Source organism: Podarcis filfolensis, assembly GCF_964270895.1.
Source record: "Podarcis filfolensis genome assembly, chromosome: 8".
NCBI lineage: Eukaryota > Metazoa > Chordata > Lepidosauria > Squamata > Lacertidae > Podarcis > Podarcis filfolensis.
Genome location: NC_139611.1, coordinates 19,561,181 through 19,581,856, shown reverse-complemented (window position 1 = coordinate 19,581,856; position 20,676 = coordinate 19,561,181). Strand labels below are relative to the sequence as shown.

Below are 20,676 nucleotides of genomic sequence, written 5' to 3'. Positions count from 1 at the left end.
ATAGGTTTGATCTTCTTGCAGTCCATGGGACTCTCAAGAGTCTCCTCCAGCACCATAATTCAAAAGCATCAATTCTTCGGCAACCAGCCTTCTTGATGGTCCAGCTCTCACTTCCATACATCACTACTGGGAAAACCATAGCTTTAACTATACGGACCTTTGTTGGCAAGGTGATGTCTCTGCTTTTTAAGATACTGTCTTTTTAAGATGCTGTAACCCGAGGTACCACTGTATAATGAGTCACACCTTTCATCAATCTAGCCATGAGATGGGGAACCTGTGACCCTCCAGATGTTGATGGACTCCAGTTCCCATCACTTCCAGCCAGCACAGCCAATGGAATCAGGGATGGTGGGTGTTGGAGTCTAGCAACATCGGCAGGATCCGGACTGGCAATACCTCTCCTGCTCCTGAGCGGCGTTCCTGCTTTGTTGCCAGGGCGGGGATTAAGCTCGCTGCGTTGCTATCCCACGGACTACCGCCAGGGGGGAGCAGCGGCAAATGGGGAAAGAAATAATATAGGAACATTTTTTGCGCCGGAACTTCCGGATGACCGGGAGGGACCGAGCTGCTCTGCCGGAAGTTACCCGTTCAAACAGCCCCAATCGTCGTGAACGGGATGGTAAGCCCTTGTGGATGGTAAGTTAACATGAGCAGCGCTTCTTCTCTCTCTACACTCGGAAGTAGGGCAGATTGACTTTGCCGTGTATTCATTTTGGAGGCTACATTAGTGTGTTATCTATGGTAAGAGAGTTAATAAGAGTGGCTGTTAATACTGTATATACGAAGCAGCTTTTAAGAGGCGGGGAGAGGCTACGTTGGGGTCCTATCTTATTAAGGGGTCGCCAGTGATACGTGGTTTATGGTAGCCTACGGTAGGGAGGGAGGGTCTAATTCTGGGGGGTGGTTGACTGGTTAGTGGGGGACTCACCATCAGAAATGATGTTTCTGGGTGCGTTTCTGTACAGTAGTAGTAGTAATTTTTTATTTATACCCTGCTCATCTGGCTGGGTTTCCCCAGCCACTCTGGGCGGCTCCCAACAGAATATTAAAAACAAAATAAAACATCAAACATTAAAAGGTTCCCTAAACATGTGACCTTTAACACATCTGCATAGGGAGGCTCCTTACACATCTCCAAAAAAGAAGGCAGAGAATGATATGTGTATCAAAATCCACCTGCTAATTTTGAAAACAATTGCTGCAATTTAAACAGAGGTGCTATACATACATTACAGTGGGTTGGGGAAGATTTTGGCCCTGTAACCTGCATGCTTGACTACTCGGTATGTTGTTCAGGTGCTTAACTTTTAACTTGGGACACAGGAAGTTGCTTTCTGCACAGTCGGTTCATTGTGCCATCCAGTCTACACCGATGGGCAGCCAGGAAGTTTTGGGTTTCAAACAGGGACACTGAGTCATCTCTTCCTAAAGATGGCAGGCATACAAAGAAAATACTCTGCCACTGAGCTACAGCCCATGATTTCTGATGGCGTGTGGTTACGGGCACTGTATTTGAGGAAGGAGGGAACACAGTCCTATAACATTTAAAGGTTGTTTTTCCCTTTAAAAAATCTGTCTTGATTTCTGTTAGAGTGGTCCTCCAGTATGCTGCTACCACGACTGACGTCTCAGATAGCGAGGGCCTCTCGATTTGCAGGTAAGCGCAGCCATTCTTTGGGAATGTCGAGTAGATGCCATGCACCAGGTCAGACTATTTGCCCATCCAGACCAGTATAGTCTACCCTGGCTGGCAGAGGCTCCCCAGGGATTCGGACAGAGAGGGATTTTCACAGCACTTTGCAGGACCTTCCGGCAGCCAATCAGAAGCTGTCATTTGGTTTTCAAATGTTTTGGAAGTCGGACATACTTCCGGAACGGTTTTCATTTAACTTTCAAGCTACAACTGCATCTTAATTATATACACAGCCTGTCATTATGTAAGCCATTTTGTTTCCATGAGGGCATTAAACCAACTTTCCCCTAACTTTGTGTCCATCAGATGTTAGACTATAAACTCCCATCATCCCCAGCTAGCACTGCCAACAGTCAGAGATGATGGGAGTTGGAGTCCCAAAACCTCTGGAGTGTGTTATGTTGGACCCGGTCATCATGCCCTTTCTGTGACATTAAATGTGTCCTGCAGAATTTGTTTTATTTAGTCATTTTTCTTTATTTAATATATTAACAAACTTTATATATCACTTGCTTGTAAGAGAACCTCAAAGCGGTTCACAAAAATATAACACGAAATGTCAAAATTATTGATTAAAAATGGTTTTAAAAAGGCGTTTGAAAGCATTCGAAAGATTATTGAAATAGTAGCTGATGCGTTAATTTTTTAAAAAATAATGAATGTTCACATATTTGCAAACTGTGCTTCCACACAGAACGCTTTCTGTCGAGATCGGCCATCTCGCTTCCGGTTCCTAGACTTGCAGCTTCCGCAAATTACAGCACACTTCCCTCAAACAGAAATGGAGCCCAACCCCAGCAGTGGTACGCATTGGACCCTGAGCTGGAAGAAATCCTGGTGCCAAGGAAGATGTCGATCTCCCCCCTTGAAAGCTGGCTGACGGTCCAGTATGTCCTCCCTAAAGGTGGAGGCGCCATCAGTGTTTATGAGAAGCTAGGCTATGAACCCAACCATCAGTATGAGCTCCCCACATCTTCCCGGGGTGCAGAGGCTGAGGATGACAGCGAGGAGGAGGGAGGCGAGCTGAACCGGGGCAAAATGGAATGCAAGAACGTTCTGAAGATCCGGAGAAGGAAGATGAACAGACACAAGTACAGGAAGCTGATGAAGCGGACAAAGTTCTTGCGGAAGAAGGTCAGGGAAGGTCGGCGCCGGAGGAAACAAGTGAGTGTGGGAAGGGAGGATTCTGGGAACTGGTCTGGCATAGTCTGTTTAGCTCAGGGATGGGGAACGTCAGACCTGGGTGCTGAAACGTAGCCCTCCAAGCGTCTTTCTCTAGTGCTTTCACTAGGCTGCACCTCCTCTCTCTATTCCACACCTCGCACTGGCCCTGCTTCTCGCCCTGGAGTGTTTTTGCCTGGCCGGAATGTGTCCTTGAACTCTGATACAGCCTCTTGCTTATCTGGATGGAGGGTAGAAAGGTTTGCATGTGCGTATAGGAACTAGCCTACAGAATGAAGGCAAAATTCACATTTGTTGCTGTACCCGCTTTTGCTCCTGGCCCTGCCCAACACTGGCATGTGGCCCTTGGAAGGCTGCCCAGAGGGGAATGTGGCCCTTGGCCTGAATTCGTTCACACCTAACCACTTCCTGATTGCGCCCAGTCCCAAGGTTGAGCATTATCATAGAATCCTAGAATTGTAGAGTTGGAAATGACCACAAGGATCAGCTGGTCTAACCCCTTGCAATGCATGAATCTTTTGCACAACTTGGTGCTCAAAGCCATGACCCTGAGACTAAGAGTCTCATTCTCTAGTGACTGAGCTATTTCCCACTATAGTGCAAATAGATGTGTCAGAAGTGGGATATGAACCTATGCCTCTTTCTGTTCCTGTGTGATACTGGTTCTTCACACCATACCCCTTATCCAGTTGTCCATTTCTTATAGACCACCTGTTTCAGTTTTGATTTCTACTCGTCATTTTCTTGACCCACACGTAATTCTGCAATTTCTAGTTCTGCGCATTAATGGACTGCATCACTGCCATCCAGGACTTGCTGCCCCAAAGTACACAATATCCTAGGGGAGATGTCACTAGATCTTGGTTTTTTATGTCTTGTCTTTACAGAAAAGGTTTGAACGAGATCTGGAACGCGTCTGGAGGAGAGCTGGACTGAGGAAGGCTCCTGAGGCATGGACGGCACCCAAGATATATCTCAAGAATGTGAAGTCCGATTGACGTCGCCATGAGGTTTTTTTTTTTAATTAAACAATATTTAAAGCAGAAGGGCAATTTCTTACTTATTTATTCATTTGTTGTTTTTATATATCTTCCTACTACCAAGACACACAAGGCGGTTTACAATTTAAAGCATTAAGATAAATGATATAACATATAAAAGTGGGATGGGGGTAGTCTTGTAGCCTTATGAGGCTTTGCCCTTGGGTGGGAAAAATATTGCGCCCAGGGAAGGGAAAATGGGAGTCAACAGACACTCAAGGAAATGTTTCGGAGAAAAAGCTTTATTTCTACCATCCATGAACTGGTAGAAGGAGCAAGTGTGATAGTTCACAAACAAGCACGAGTTCACAGTCATTTGCACAGAGTATATATTCCCCTTCTAGTTCCCTCCCCTTTCTCCTCCTTCTCTGAAGTCCTGCCCCATGTGTTTCCTGAGCATGTACAGAAAGCTCCTGTCCTGGACTCTTCCCAGGAAAGGGGGGGTGAGAAGCCAAGGGGTTTCAGAGTGTTCAAGATATGTTTCTTTCTCTTGCTCTGGCATCGCTCCCGGAAAGAAAAGTTGCAGTCTGGTTAACAAGGCCAACTAGCCTGAGAAATGAAAAAAACATTGTTCTATTCAGCTACCTTTGTTACAGCAGAGTGAAATGCTTCTGATGCTTAGCTAATGCCTTTTAGCTGCTGAGAAAATGATTTTGAAAAGCTTAAAGAAGCTTTGAGCCTGCTTTGGGGGGGGGGTGACTTCGGGCCTAGGTGGCATCACCTGTCCTCACCTCCTTCAGTCTGACTAGAGCAGGCCCTGTTGTCTGTTGTCCTTTTGCATTCTTTCCCCTCCTCATAGGGCAAGATGTGTCCCCTGTGATGGGGGGAATGGGACAGTCTGAATGGAGTAGGCTGTTTTTTCCAGAATCGGTGAAGAAATCTAGGTGGGATTGGGCAATCGGCGTGTCCACCCAACATCTGCAAATGAATAAAATAACAACTCTGGAACAGGGCAATCTGTGACCTTGAACAGAAGCACTTCCACACAGCAGCATTTTGTTGGAGGGCCCCACCTGTGTATGCAAATACAGTGGTACCTCGGTTCTCGAACATAATCCATTCCGGAAGACCGTTCGACTTCCGAAATGTTCGAAAACCGAGGTGCAAAGGGCTGTCTCCAATTTCAATTGAGAAAACTGAGAAACACACAGCGGAGGCCGTTCGACTTCCGAGGCGCGTTCGAAAATGGAAGCATTTACTTCCGGGTTTTCAGTGTTTGGGTTCCGAAACGTTTGTCAGCGGAGACGTTCGAGAACCAAGGAACATGTACTGCACAGGTTCTCAAAGTGTGGATCCTTAGATAGAAGAGGGATGCTGTCAGAAGGCTTTGGGATCCTCCAAAGTTTGCAGAAGTACAAGAAATATTAAGGAAAAAGCCTATGATGGGAAGGGGACAGCCCAAAAGAGCCTGACGAGGACGGAGCGTGTTCTGTGGGCACAGAATGCTGGTGGGATGGATGGGACAGGAATAAAATGGAGGAGGGCGAATGGAATGGAGTATGCTGGAAGAGAGCATGGCTGGCTGGCTGTGCATCACACTGCAGCATTTTGTAACAAGCCCCAATTTATTTCTACATTATAAATTAGTCTTTTTTAAAAATCTGATTTCTGTTTACCATGGGACCTGCCTCTCCCTGGCAGTGGGGGCGTCAACCCATGGTTGTACTGGAAGCCTGCCACCCTCACCCCAGAAGGAGCATTCATGGTAAGTCTCCAACACACATTTGTATTGAAAGCTGCCGACTCAGTGTCCTGCTCCTGCATTTTTAAAGTTCATGTGTGAAAGGTGGAAATGAAGCATAAAACTCCATGTTTAGCAACAGGTTTCATTACTTAGGAACTTCTTAGTTTAGAAAAATGGTGAGTAAGATGGGGGATGTGATAGACGACTATAAACTTGTGGTCCCTCCAGATGTTGCTGGAGTCCCAACTCCCACCACCCCCAGCCAGTGACATTTGGTGTAGGGTCACTGGCTCCCCACCCCTGAAAATAATTTAATGACTTTTTCTGTGGAGAAGTTAAGACTCCTTCCCCTTCTGCGGCTGACAGGATTGGTGAGTTTTGGCAAGGGAGCGCCCCTCTGTCCAGTGAGGTTTTTCCCGCTCTTTTTGCCCTATAGCAGAAGAGGATTTTCCCGCTCTTTTTGTCCTGTGGCCAATAGGCAAGCAGGACCAGAAGGTTTCTGCTTGTGGAGCTGCCTCTCTGATCTAATAAGCCCTGATTTTGCTGGTATGGGGAAGCATTTCCAGTGGCAACAGCCGCAGTTTAGATAAATAAGGATTACCTCAGGAGTTCACGAAGATTTGAAAAGTCTTCATCCACATAAGGGGCAGCCCTGTAGTATATATATTTGGGAGCATTCCCTAGAGGCAACAATTAAAGAAAACCCCAGTTAGATCTTCCAAATGGCTACAGTTAAAAAAATAAATTACCTCATGAATCCTTGAGAAGTTTTTAAGGGTTCCCTTTGAGCAGAGGTGAGGAGCCTTAGGCCCTCCAGATGTTGATGGGATCACAGCACCCCATCATGCCCTACCATTGAACATGCTAGCTGTGACTGAGGGGTTTTTTTTGTTTTTGTTTTGAGGCAGATTCTGCCACAGATTCAGCACCTTTTTAAAAAAAATACAAAATATTTATTTGGTTTTTCATATTAAAGTTTTACAATCACATGTCCAACATATAACATAAAAACAAGATTCCAAAGAATCTCCTGGACTTCCCTCCTCCCCTTTGTGGGTCCTATTGTTAATCATTCCCTCCTGGTTCTTTTATAATCAAATCTTTTACATCTCCGTTATGTCCAAAATTCACTGTTAGATTCCAATCCTACTAACAATTTTAACTGTTTACAATGGTTTTTAAGATAAATTACAAATTTCCCCCATTCCTTATTAAAATTTTGGTTCTCCTGATTTCTGATTCTTCTGGTCATTTTAGCCATTTCGGAATAATCCATCAACTTCATCTGCCATTCTTCTCTGGAAGGGAGTATATCTTCTTTCCATCTCCGGGCCAATCCCTTGCGATTTTGGCACCTAGAATTCCTAAAAGAAAAGCTTTGGTTTGTTTTTTTTTAAAGTTATTTAAAAAATATTTAAAATAACAGATTCTGCGTTTTTGTTCCAGAGGATGGCCCATTAAGTTTTGTGCTACGGCTAGATAATTTTGGGACAGCCACCCTCCTAACTAACCTCCACTGGGTCCTTGGAAAGATAAAATGGGGTAAACTCTGTGCAAAGCTGTACCCAAAACCTGACCTCCTTAGAGGACAGGTAGCTTACAAAGCTGAATGAAGTGTCCCAGAGCTAAGCCAAGTGACCTTAGCAAGTAATTAGCAAAGTATTTGCCGCCTTGCAACACACAAAGAGAAGTGGGGTTAGAAGTCCAGGAGAATTCAGGTATACTGGGCCGAAGCCATTTAGGGCTTTAAAGGTCAGCACCAACACTTTGAATTGTGCTCAGAAATGTACTGGGAGCCAATATAGGTCTTTCAGGTTTGTTGTTTGCAAACCAGGGTGGTGAGGCTGAGTAGGGAGAAAATCCATGCATTCGTTTTGCTTTTAACTTTTTATGGTTTTGTTGTCTTTTTCCTATTGTTGCCAACCGATGTAACATTTTTTTAAATTATCATACAGCAGTATGCACATTTTTAGAAATAAAATGAAATAAATATTTGCTCAGATCAAAGGCACTTCTGACCTTCCAGATGCTGCTGGACTATAATTCCCCATATCCCTGATGACTAGCCAGTAATATATGTAATATGTAATATAAGGAAGGGCTTAGCTTGAGCAGCAGAGGGAGCCAAAGTCCAAGCAACCCAACAGCAGATAATCTGGAAGTTGCCTTCGAAGAGATCCTCTAGCCAGCAGGTTTATTGAGCATTTATCATGATTTGCTTTGTAGGCTAGACTACAAGCCCTTCAAGGCTCTTGTTAATTTCTGATGTGATTCAGTTGCATACTGGCAAATTCAGGCACATAATATTTATGATGTGGAAATGGTGTACAGATGTTTGAAGCCTGCGTTTTTCATTTGATGAGGCTGAAGAGAGGGGTTAAAAATATTTGCTGTAGTGTTGTCGTGAGAAAGCTGAACAAATGTGCTTTGAATAGTTGCAGAATATGAAGATGATAAAGACTGGCAACAAGCCTAGAACAGTGCATGCCTCTCAACCATCCCGATAAAACCGGGACATCCCTTTTTTCACACGAGCGCACAACAGCCATTTTAGGTGCCATTATCTGGCTGCAATCTTGCAAGGCACCCCAAAACACATGGTTTTTGGGCACTGCGCCCGAAAAAGCACTTTTTCAGGGCCATGATCTTCTGTGGATCACATGAGTCACGTGGAAATGCAGCCCTGGAAGGTGGAGTCTTGGTTTTTCAACGCATCATGTTGGAGGGTGTGCAGTGTTTGAGAATTATTATTATTATTATTTTTGCAACAATGAAAAAGAAAATGAATGAATGATGAATGTACAGGGCCTTGGGTCTGGAGAAGAACAACTATGAAACCAGAAGGATAGGTTAAGGTGGTGTGGTAAATCAACCCAGAATTTCCCTTCTAAAAGTCTACTTTCACTAAAGGTTTTGGATATTCCTTTGTGTGCTTGTGTAAGTATGACTTGAAAGTAGGGGCTGCTGTCTCTGCTCGCCAACCTCTGTTGGCCACGTGGACTGCACCATGACAACACCTTACATTTTTATGTATATAAGAAGACTAGTGAAGCGCGCTGAGATCTTGTGATGAAGGGCAGTGTATAAATTTAATAAATAAAAATAAATAGTGTAAAATTGACACATTGTCAAAGTAGTGATAAAAAGTAAAAGAGTGAAATGGTTTGGATTTGTTCTCTCTATATAAATATTCTTGCTATATATTTCTGGCTATTGGTTATGATCACTCACTGACAATGCTCCCACAACAAACCTGCTTCTTCCAAAGATTGAACTTTTTGTGATAAGGAAAGTGATGAGAAAATGCGTGGTAGAGAGTTGTTTAATCTCCAAATAATAGAATAAAAAAATTACAGAGTTGGAAGGGACCCTAAGGGTCAAGATGAATGCTAAAAACAGGTCTTCTGGAAGCACCCTTAGTCTAGTCCTTATTGAGCATTAGTTCTGATTGGTTCATGGGGCAGTTATATGACTTGGAACTCAGCTACATTAGTAAAGAAACAACTTGAATGTATTATAAACATGCAACACCAGATGGCGCCAGAGAGCAGAAAGTTTTTCTACACGAATTTCCAAAGGGTTTCCCCCCCCCCTTTTGTTATAACGATTAATTTCTGACTTATTTATATCGTTTCCCCCCCTGTGTGTAGATCCACCTAGTGAGCATTTGTTTAGCATGCACCTTTATTTGCTTGCAGGGTGTTTACATGTCTCCTTATAAATCATTTGTTCATTCCACCCTATTCAATAGTTTCCCCATCACTTTTCAAATGGCAAAAAGTTTTTCCCCCCTCCTTTTTAAGTGTATTTGTTGTGCTAGGGTGACAGAGCGCTTTATCCAGCACATTAACAGCACAAATCTAAATTTGTGGTTTGAATCCCTCCCACAAAATAATGGCTGTCTGGAGCTGCCCTTGGTCCCACTGAAGAGAAGTGAGGTTGTAAAGTGGGACATATGATATTGCAGGGCTATAGCTCAGAGGCAGATCATCTGTTTTGCAGGCAGAAGGTTCCAGGATCAATCCCCAGCATCTCCAGGTAAGGCTGGGAGAGACTCTGGGTCTGAAACCCCAGGGAGCTGCTTCCAGTCATTGTAGACAATACTGAGCTAGATGGAGGGCACCACGGTGGTGAAGGCTTGCCAGCACAAATATTGAATCTCATGCACAAGTGTCTGCATAGGAGGGAGTGTGTATGCAAAGCAATCACAGGAAGGTTTTATGGGGTACACTGAGAGCTTCCTTCCTACTCCATTACCTGGCATGAGAATCCCAAGCAAGAATGGAGAACATCTCTAAATGCTGGAGTTAACTAGTAAAAGCAGGGGTCAGCAGACTTTTTCAGCAGGGGGCTGGTCCACTGTCCCTTACTGTCCCTGACAGTGGGGGGCCGGACTATTTTTTTTGGGGGGGGGAATGAACAAATTCCTATGCCCCACAAATAACCCAGAGATGCATTTTAAATAATAGGACACATTCTACTCATGTAAAAACACTGATTCCCAGACCGTCCATGGGCCGGATTTAGAAGGCGATTGGGCCAGATCCGGGCCTTAGTTTGCCAACCCATGAGTAAAAGGGACCTTAATGGGAGTTGTAATCCAGAACACCTGAAGCACACCGGGTTACGTACAACTTCCATTATATGGCTGTGCTGATTCGGGCAAATGGGAGATGTAGTCCAAAACAGCAAGCGTTCAAGAGGAGAGTTGTGAAAATGCCTTGGTGCTGTTTTCACTGGGGAGGAGATGGCCCAGAAGCCCTTTCTCTTCGTGTTGGCATTTTTACAAGGCTGGGAAGCTTTAGTCAAAGCAAGCAAGCAAACAAACCTTCCTGCCATGGACTAAGGCAAACATAGGGAACCTGTGGCTCTGCAGATGCTGTTGGCCTGAATCTCCCAATATTTCTGACCATTGGCCATGCTGGCTGGGGCTGATGGGATCTGGAATCTTAACAACATGGCTAAACTACATTTTCCATTATTTCTGACCCATGGGGCTTGCTCACTCTATCATGACGGGAGCCAGAATCCAACAACATGATGAAATTACAACTCTCACCATCCCTGGCTGGGACTCATGGGAGCTGCAGTCTAGCAACATGGTTCAACTACAACTCCCAGAATTCCTGACCATGCGCCACACTGGCTGGCTCTGATGGGACATCAACGCCTGGAGGCCCACAGGACCCTCAGCCCTGGACTTGGGCAAATCGGCAGCTGTGATCCAGGGACAACTGTGGAAAAACTGACATGCAGCAAGAGGCTTTTCCTACCACCCCTTGCCTCACCTGCTTTTGCTTGCCAGTTTTCCTTGCCGTTTCGTTCCCCCACTTTTTACAAGCACCTGGGATACAAAGCAGCCTTTCAAAAAGGAAGCAGACAGGTTTGCTCTCCTGCTGCGGATCAGCCGGCTTTTTCGTCTGGAGCGCCCCAGGAGCCCCAGATGCCCTATGTTCTATTAATGGGAACAAAAGGGGCCTTTACAGTTGTGAGCTAAAAGAACTGTTTTTACCGTTCTTTTGTACGGTTAAATAAAAATAAAATAAAGCCAACCCAATGCTGGCTTTTTACCTTTTAGCTCTCTGAACAGTGGGGCAGCTAGGCTGTTCTTGAATTTGAACCATCCATTGTTGGAGCCATGATGAAAATTAATATTATTAATGCTATTGTAGCAGCAGCAGCAATAATATGGTATTAGTACTACTACAACTTAGCACAGCTAAACACATTATACTGACCAATGATTTCAGGGTTACCAGGAACTAGAACTGGGCGTAAGAGATGATATTGCTAAAACAATATCATCAGTGTCCAGGCTGAACGATGGGCATGGACACGCTCCTAAAGGTATATAGGGATGAAGCCATGACTGACAGTGACTCTCCAGGATATCAGACAGGGGATTGAACCTTAGACATTCTCTGTGCCAGACAGATGCTGTACCACTGAGCTTATGGCACTTTCCCAGTGCAGCCATACTGAGGGAATTAATATTACCACCGAAAGTGGGGTGATGGGGCCTGTACGGTGACTAAAGTCCAAAGCCTAATATTACCTGACTCCACCGGTGAGGCAATTCCTCACAGCTTGTAACTGTCTATTTTCTCAGGAACATGTATGTCCAGCCCATTCCATGGGGGAAAAACTGCTTAAAGTTCTCACCAAGAGGTTGCAATGTGAGTGGGACAGAGGGCTAAGCTTTTGCAGCTGGGGAATAGTCTGACTAAAGAGGGAAAGTCATGGATGATGATGTGAGTGTGTTTGGGTTGGGCTGGAGCGTAATCAAAAAGTGAGGACACCCTGCAAATATATAGATGTGGTGACTGGGCTTCTCGCATCCAAGAATGATCAGCTCCTTGAGTAACTCTGAGTCAAATCCATTTCCCTTCCAGCCCGTGTGAGGTCACCCCAGCAAGGCTACCCTAAGCCGGCTGGAGACATTTTGCTGTCTGAGGCAGAGCAGCAAATAGTGCCCCTTGCAGCATTCCAACAGACTTGTCTTTCAAGCGGAGGTCAGGAACCTTTCTCAGCCCAAGGGCTGAATTCCCTTCTGGACCACCTTCTGAGGGCCACATGCCAGTGGTGGGCGCAGGGCAATTGTTGTGAATTTCCCCTTTGCATAGTAGGCTAGTTTCTGCACACACACTCACACACCCCTCTTAATCTTCCATCCAGACCAGCAAGAAGCATTATTACAGTTGGAGTACTGATTCCAACCAGACAAATAAATTATGGGTGTGACGTAGGGTCAGTGAAATGTGTGGCCCTCCAGGGCTCTTTATATAGCCCTTGGAATGCTTTCCAGGCCACAGCCCTCACTGGCCCAGCTTCACAGCCTCCTTGAGTGATTTTTGCCTCGAACTCCAGTAATGCCTCTCACTTGTCTGGATGGGGGGGTAGATAGGGGTATTTCATCTTTCCTGACTCTTCCAACCTTCAGCTTAACTGGATGGCCCCGACTTCTAATATTATGAGGAAGGAAGGAGATTTATCTTCAAGGTTAATTTCAGTTAGGGTGCATTGCTCACATTCACGCCACACGTTTGAAGCACTCTTGTGCCACTTTTAAGGTCTTGGAGAATCCTGGGAGCTGTTGTTTGTTAAAGATGATGAGAAAACTATGGGTCTGCGAGAGGTCTCCCAACAGCCCTTAACAAACTAGGGTTCTTTGAGGGAAGCCATGATTGTTAGTGGTGCAAGAGGGCTTCAGATGCTTGGTGTGGATGTGATCACTGTGTAGTAATTCTGAGTTGAAATGTTATCGTTCAGATTTCTCCTTGTTATCATTCTCCTTTAGCTCAGCAACTCCAGATGTGAGAAACTGGCCATTCTCTGTCTCCATGCATCTAAATTTGGCAGTGGGATGGTCTTCTACCAACCAAAGCATACTTTGCACAGCCTTTTTCTTAACCTAAAAAAGCTCCTCTTTTTATAAAGCCTGAAGCGGCTTGGAAATTCCAGGCAAGTGTTAAGAAACAATTTTGGTGTGCCGCCATCAGGAGAAATAATACAGGCCCTCTTGCTCCCTGTAGAGTTTTTCTGTCCTCCTGCCTTTCTGGGACTCAGTTGGGCCATGATTATGGGCGGGTTTGGAAGCTGGGGTACAATTATGGGAGGGAATAAATGCTCTTCTTCAAAAGGTTGCAGCAACCCTGGTGTGGTTTGTGGGTGGAGTGGGTGGGGATGGCGCAGTTAAAAGTGTGAGGGCTTTAGGTTAGCAAAGTCGCATCTTTCCACCCTGCCACATGGCTATCTTCATCTGTGTACACACCATACATTTAAAGCAAACATCCCAGAATCCTGGGAACTGTAGTTTACCCTTCACAGAGCTACAATTTCCCAGCAGCCTGAACACTACATCCCCCTTTGCCTCTGGCCCCACCCAACACTGGGATGTGGCCCCTGGAACATTGTCCAGAATGGAATGTGGTCTTTGGACCGAAAAATAGTTCCCTACCCTCTGTTTTAAACATAGTTTTCTCATTTGCCTGGCTCTTCTGGGAGATTGTCTCTTTCGCTGACCAGCACAGATGAGTAACAGAGCAAGGAATGTCACTTTCTGGCTTTTTGTACTGAGTGTCGGAGAGCGAGTAGACTGGGCAAGGACTCTTGGTGCTGATTTGATCTCTTTGTTATTTCCTCCCAGTCCTCTGTCTGTGATCCATCCAGGACGGAGGAGTTGGAGGAACGTTTTTCTGCACAATCGTTAAGGATAGGAACATAGGAAGCTGCCTTCTACCAAATCAAACCATTCAGCGTTGTCTGCACTTACTGGCAGCGACTCTCCAGGGCTTCAGATAGGGTTTCTGCCCAGCCTCACCTGGAAATAACATGTGAAATAGATGCTCTTAAGAAGCATGACAGCATCTTAAAAAGCAGAGACATCACCTTGCCAACAAAGGTCCTATAGTTCAAGCTATGGTTTTCCCAGTCATGATGTATGGAAGTGAGAGCGGGACCATCAAGAAGGCTGATCGCCAAAGAATTGATGCTTTTGAATTATGGTGCTGGAGGAGACTCTTGAGAGTCCCATGGACTGCAAGAAGATCAAACACATCCATTCTTAAGGAAATTAGCCCTGAGTGCTCACTGGAAGGACAGATCCTGAAGCTGAGACTCCAATACTTGGCCATCTTATGAGAAGAGAAGACTCCCTGGAAAAGACCCAGATGTTGGGAAAGGTGGAGGGCACAAGGAGAAGGGGACGACAGAGGACGAGATGGTTGGACACTGTTCTCAAAGCTACCAGCATGAGTTTGACCAAACTGCGGGAGGCAGTGGAAGACAGGAGGGCCTGGTGTGCTCTGGTCCATGGGGTCACGAAGAATCGGACACGACTCAACGACTAAACAACAACAAGAAGCACGAAGATAGCTCAGTCAGTAGAGCATGAGACTCTTAATCTCAGGGTTGTGGGTTTGAGCCCCACATTGGGCAAAATATTCCTGCAGTGCAGTGGGTTAGACCAAATGACCCTTGTGGTCCCTTCCAACTCTACAACTCTGTGATTTCTCTTCTATTGAGCTGTAGCTTCTCTCAACAGTTACCACCTTAGGCTCCTCCAGGCAACCTGTTTATTAAGCATTCCTCCTGGGTTTGTTACTGGGTAACAGGTTCCTTGTACAAATCTCACATGGAGCTTAGATGGTCCATCTAGTCCATCATCTTTTTCTCACAGCAGCCAAGCAGGACCTGAGCACAATAAACCCTTCTGTGGTTTCCAGCAACTGGTATGGAGGCACTGTGGTATGTGTATTGCCGATCAGAAGGTCGACAGTTCAAATCCCTGTGATGGGGTGAGCTCCCGTTGCTCTGTCCCAGCTCCTGCCAACCTAGCAGTTCGAAAGCATGCCAGTGCAAGTAGATCAATAGGTACCACTGCGGCAGGAAGGTAAACGGTGTTTCTATGCACTCTGGCTTCCGTCACAGTGTTCCGTTGTGCCAGAAGTGGTTTAGTCATGCTGGCCACATGACCTGGAAAGTTGTCTGTGGACAAATGCCAGCTCCCTTGGCCTGAAGTGAGATGAGCGCTGCAATCCCATAGTTGCCTTTGACTGGGCTTATCGTAACTACCCATGGGTCCTTTACCTTATGGAGAAGCAGTACTGCCTCTAACTGTGGAGCTAGTAATCACCCTCCTATTTGAGGATGAAATATTTGTCTAATAAGGGGTGTTCCTTCTACTCATAAAAACAAATGTCCTTTGGCAGTGGTTGTCGGTGTGTGTGTGTGTGTGTGTTTGTTTGTGTGTGAGAGAGACCATACTTTGGTTTAATGTGGATTGTGAACCTTGTCTGTGCAGCATTCTCCTTGAAACTCCTGCTCTCCCACACTTTCTCCTTCCTAAAAGCAGAGAATCCCAGTGCCACTGATGTAGCTCTCATATTCGGATTCTCAAAGCTCGAAGCCCAAAGGGTTCACATTATGGAGAGGTATGGACGGGCCCTTGGCTTTAAATTAAACAGCATTTCTTGCAAATGGTATGCGACCGAAATATAGTAAAGCAAATGCCAAACTCCCCTGCTGTAACTTTCCTCCCAGCTGTTTTTGAAAAGGTTATATAACAGTATAGGTTTTTATAGCAGTCACCAACCAGGCATTTTTCTTTATATCTTTTTAATTTTATGCACCCGCACAAGTGTGTGTGGGGAAGGGGAGAGACAATTTCCTAAGTTAATGTCTGGATATAACTCCTTTTCTTTTAGAAGTGTTTTAAAAATTGCTTTCCTGGGCAAGTCTTCTGTTTTTCTAACTGGTTCCTATTAATGGTTTTGTTATGAATTCCAGGAATTCATAAAGAGGACGCTTGTCAAAAGGGGGAGAAGAGTGAATTTTGAGTGTGCTGTTCCATCCCAAGGTGTATAAATGAAAATGACTATCTGGACTGTGGAATCAATTGATGGGGGATAATAAACAATAGTTAAGCAGCATTCAGGGCTGCAAGATCTCAAGACTGTGCCAGTATTTTGTGCCAGGAGGGATTCAAGAGCATGCCAGAACTTTAGGTTTGCACGGTTAAAGTAGATTAACTTCCTGCCCCAGCACAACAATTCCACTTTTTTTTTTAAAGGACTTTATGCTGTTGTGAAAGTCATGGGGAAATGTACTGGGGCCAGAGACAAGAGCATAGAAGGCAAATTTTACCCTTCTTCAGTAAGTTAGTTTCTGCACACACTCAGACACCCCCTCTGTCTCCCAGCCAAGTAAGTAGGAAGTGTTATCAGAGTTCAAGGACACATTCTGCAATAACACTCCAGGAGGATGTGAAGCTGGGGCTGGTGAAGGGTGTTGTATGTCCTGGGGGGAGTTATGAGGGCCAGATGAAGAGGCCCAGAGGGCCACATCTCAGTTCCTCTTCCCTGCTATGTACTTAGGTATAAATATGGCTCCACTAGCCGGTCTATGGCTCTGACTTCTCAGTAGGCATACGTACATCTGCATTGTTGGTTCTGCCATGAGGAGGCTTCCATGCTCATTTGTGCGGGGCTAATCAGGGGCTGTAGTAGATGGTAATTAGAACACAGAAAGTACTCTGTAACACGATGTCCATCAGGGATTCCAGGCCTGGTGAAGTCATGGGAATAATAGAGGGTTGCAACTTGCAAGCCTGTAATTGTGGCTACATGTCATTTTGCCTTTGCTGCTCAAGGAACCAGGTCCCCCCAGTTTTCTGGACTGTGTCAGCCCTGCTAGCTGGATTCAATTTAAGATGTTGCTTGATGGCGTGTGACACCAGCAAGCAGTCCTAAGATTTGCTCCGACTGTCCCTATGGTCTGATATCTGGTGAAGGATTCCCTCTGTTTTGGGCCTTGAGAGCGCAGGACTTCACCCAAATAATCCTGGGAACTGTAGCTTGTTATGAACACTGGGAGCTGTTGTTGTTGTTTAGTCGTTTAGTCGTGTCCAACTCTTCGTGACCCCATGGACCAGAGCACACCAGGCACTCCTGTCTTCCACTGCCTCCTGCAGTTTGGTCAAAATCATGCTGGTAGCTTCGAGAACACTGTCCAACCATCTCGTCCTCTGTCGTCCCCTTCTCCTTGTGTCCTCCATCTTTCCCAACATCAGGGTGACGCTGTCTAGGTTTGCCATTGCCTTTCTCCCAAGGAGCAGGCATCTTTTAATTTCGTGGCTGCTGTCACCATCTGCAGTGATCATGGAGCCCAAGAAAGTAAAATCTCTCACTCTGGGTAAACTACATTTCCCAAGATTATTAGGGAGGGAGCAAGCAGCCTTTGACATGGTCGATCACGAACTCCTGGACCTCCGCCTTGCCGCTGTGGGGATCCAGGGCACAGTCCTTCAGTGGCTGCGCTCGTTTCTCTCTGGTCGGGGACAGAGGGTGGCGCTTGGGGGGGAATTGTCATCGCGCCACTCCTTGGTGTGTGGAGTGCCTCAGGGTGCGATACTCTCCCCAATGCTTTTCAACATCTTTATGCGCCCCCTCGCCCAGCTTGTCCGGAGTTTTGGGCTGGGTTGCCATCGGTATGCCGATGACACCCAACTCTATCTGTTGATGGATGGCCATCCTGACTTGGCCCCAGACACACTGACCAGATGTCTGGAAGCTGTGGCTGGATGGTTACGTGGGAGCCAGTTGAAGTTAAATCCTTCGAAGACAGAGGTCCTCTGGCTGGGACGGGACGATATGGGATTGAGGGGGCAACTCCCATCTCTTGCGGGGGTGCAATTAGTGCCAGCACCGTCCGTTAAGAGTTTGGGTGTAATCTTCGATACCTCCCTCTCTATGGAGGCGCAGATTACAGCTATAACAAAGGCGGCATTTTTTCATCTCTGCCAAGCTAAGCAGTTGGCCCCTTATCTCTCTCGCCCTGACCTAGCCACTGTGATCCACGCGACGGTCACCTCCAGACTGGATTATTGTAACTCGCTCTACGTGGGGCTGCCCTTGAGACTGACCCAGAAACTCCAGCGGGTGCAGGATGCCGTGGCGAAACTCCTTATGGGGTCTTCGCTGTGAGACCACATTCATCCGGTACTATACCAGCTGCACTGGCTCCTGGTGGAGTACAGGATCAGGTTTAAGGTGCTGGTTTTAACCTTTAAAGCCCTATACGGCCTAGGACCCTCGTACCTACGGGACCGCCTCTCCTGGTATGCCCCACAGAGAAACCTACGGTCTGCAAATAAAAACATCCTGAAGGTCCCAGGCCTCAGAGAGGTTAGGCTGGCCTCAACTAGAGCCAGGGCCTTCTCGGCTGCGGCTCCAATCTGGTGAAACGCTCTGTCACAAGAGACTAGGGCCCTGCGGGACCTGACATCTTTCCGCAGGGCCTGCAAGACAGAGTTGTTCCACCAGGCCTTTGGTCAGGGCGCAGCCTGACTCCCTCTTCTGGCAACCTGCACAGAATTTTGCTTAATGGCTGCCATCAACTTGATTTTAATTAATTTTTATAATGAAATATTTTTAGAATGTTGGATTATTTGATTGTTTGATTATTTGATTGTTGTTAGCCGCCCTGAGCCCGGCTTCGGCTGGGGAGGGCGGGATATAAATAAAATTTATTATTATTATTATTATTAAGATTCTCAGCTTTCAATGTACAGTGCATATACAGCCTTGTTTTGCCTTTTCCAGAAATGTTGGCATTCTAGAAGTTAACCCTTTGAGTTGGGGTGTTTGTTTATTTATTTATTTACTTCCTTTATATACTGCCATTATCCTCCAAGGAGCTCAAGGTGGAATAATTGGTTCTCCTCTTCCCCATTTCATCCTCACAACAACCCTGTGAGGTAGGTTAGACTGAGTGGCAATGACTGGCCCAAGGTCACCAGTGAGCTTCATGGCTGAGTGAGGATTCGAACCCTGGTCTCCCAGGTAATAGTCCAACACTCTAATCATTACACCACACTGGCTTAGAACAGGGCTGGCTCAACCATAGGGCAGAGTGAGACAGGACAGTTGATTATGGGTGTCATGAAAGAGCAGAAAACTGGTGCTTTAAAAACTTCTTATTACAATATTTTTACTTATGGGAAGAGATGCTTATGGGATTTTTCTGCGGCAAGTGCCAAAATTCCTTGGTCAGCCTTGGCTGCTATGCAGCTCTTTGATTGAAGGGGTGCCCTTTTCTTGTTCTGCCTCAGGCAGCCAAATGTCTTGGGATGGCCTTATATCTAATGCATGTGAAATAATGTGTGTGGACAGAGCATAACTGTGCTCTGCGTTGCTTCCATCCAGTAGTGTTGTGGCAAATTCAGAAGTGCAGCATCCCTTCATGATGCTCACACTATTGACCCCTCATAGCCACCCCCTTCTAAGATTATACAATAATCTTATAATTTTACAATTATGCAATAATAATAATAATAATAATTAGGAGTGCATTGCAACCATTGGTGCAGATCTCACATGCTGTCATTCAGCTAGACCTGCTATTTTCTGTGCACGTACATGGGCAGATGATTTGGAGGGCTACAATACCTTCTTTCGGAGTGACTCAGGTTGTGTTTTCTCTGAAGCTCAATTGTATGTAGCAGAACTTGTACCCCAGTCACTTGAAACTGAAGCCCCTTGTGTTTTCGGTGTTGCGCTTTGGAGCATATAGTGGCTAAAAAGTGTACCTATTATGCTGAGTCTTATGCCCTCCCCTCCCCCCCACCCCATGCCCCAGACGACTACACCACTGTTTCCATCTCATCTCCCAGAATCATCTGTATGAACTATGGGCAGGCTTTCAGCTAGTTGGATCGACTGCTTGCTAAAACTCAGGACTGTAAGGAGGCAGTGATTCCTGTCCTCCTGTCCGTCCCAATTAGCTACAGTTTGGCTTCCGCTTAAACCTACATTGTTCACCTTGCTATCTGCTACGGCCAACACTAATGTAGTTAATAACGTAATCGACTTCTGTGAATTTCAATGGAAGGAAAATGTCAAAAACCATACGGAAAGTAATGCCATTATTTCTGTACTCCTTCACAGACAAAGAAGAGAACAATAGCGAATACCACCTGGGTTCGCTTGTGTGGCTTCTGTTCCTGGCCTCGAATGGACATGCCAATGCCAGCAATTTCCCCTCCCGTTTCCATTTCTGATGGAATTCACTGTTGGACCTACAGTAAAACTCCTAAGATTCAGCAGCCAGGGTCCGGAGCAAAATAGTGACTCAGGTTGGAGAAACTGTTTTAAACACAAAAGCAGTTGCATGTTTTTGCAGGACTGGAATGTGTCCTTGAACTCTGATAATGCCCCTTGTTTGCCCTAGATGGAGGATCAAGGGGTCTGGGTGTAGAAACTAGTCTACCACACAAAGCTAAAAATTGTCTCTGGTCCCACCTTTCATTGGCATGTAGCTCCCAGAAAGTTGCACAGAAGGATTTGCGGCCCTGGAACTGAGAAAGCCTTCACCCTTGGGCTCAGCTACATTAGTAAAGAAAAAGCATTTTATATGCGTTATAACACTGTGACACCAGATGGCGCTGTGGAGTGCTGTCTTTCACCAACGTGATTTCCCATTATGAAGTTTACAACGCTTTTTTTTGATGTGTCTATATCTAGCCCTTGTTAAACATTTTACCCACCACACTGCACTCTGTACGTTGCAAAACACTG

General features: G+C 45.7%; 1 protein-coding gene and 1 long non-coding RNA gene across 3 annotated transcripts; both read left to right on the top strand.

Annotated features, from left to right (window-relative positions):
• The first annotated feature begins 524 nt into the window (after positions 1 to 524).
• Positions 525 to 3,924, top strand: AURKAIP1 (aurora kinase A interacting protein 1). 2 transcript variants are annotated; one of them, XM_083629009.1, is made up of 4 exons: positions 525 to 639; positions 1,595 to 1,660; positions 2,391 to 2,860; positions 3,766 to 3,924. In XM_083629009.1, exons 2-4 carry the CDS (start codon positions 1,609 to 1,611, stop codon positions 3,874 to 3,876), a joined length of 633 nt encoding a protein of 210 aa, XP_083485135.1. In that variant the 5' UTR covers positions 525 to 639; positions 1,595 to 1,608; the 3' UTR covers positions 3,877 to 3,924. The 2 variants fall into 2 exon arrangements, with proteins under 2 accessions (XP_083485135.1, XP_083485136.1); XM_083629010.1 differs by having other exon boundaries at positions 582 to 744.
• A 3,786-nt stretch (positions 3,925 to 7,710) lies between these two features.
• On the top strand, positions 7,711 to 20,594 carry LOC310769634. The gene is made up of 2 exons (XR_014551762.1): positions 7,711 to 7,794; positions 20,047 to 20,594. It is a non-coding gene; the product is annotated as an uncharacterized lncRNA (long non-coding RNA).
• Positions 20,595 to 20,676: the final 82 nt, after the last annotated feature.

What these genes read in the sequence shown, in the direction of transcription:
- AURKAIP1 (XM_083629009.1), top strand. Translation starts at nt 1,609, where the DNA reads ATGCTGCTACCACGACTGACGTCTCAGATAGCGAGGGCCTCTCGATTT. An exon ending in GAGGGCCTCTCGATTTGCAG is followed by an intron (nt 1,661 to 2,390) that starts GTAAGCGCAGCC and finishes GCTTCCACACAG; the next exon opens with AACGCTTTCTGTCGAGATCG. An exon ending in GTCGGCGCCGGAGGAAACAA is followed by an intron (nt 2,861 to 3,765) that starts GTGAGTGTGGGA and finishes TTGTCTTTACAG; the next exon opens with AAAAGGTTTGAACGAGATCT.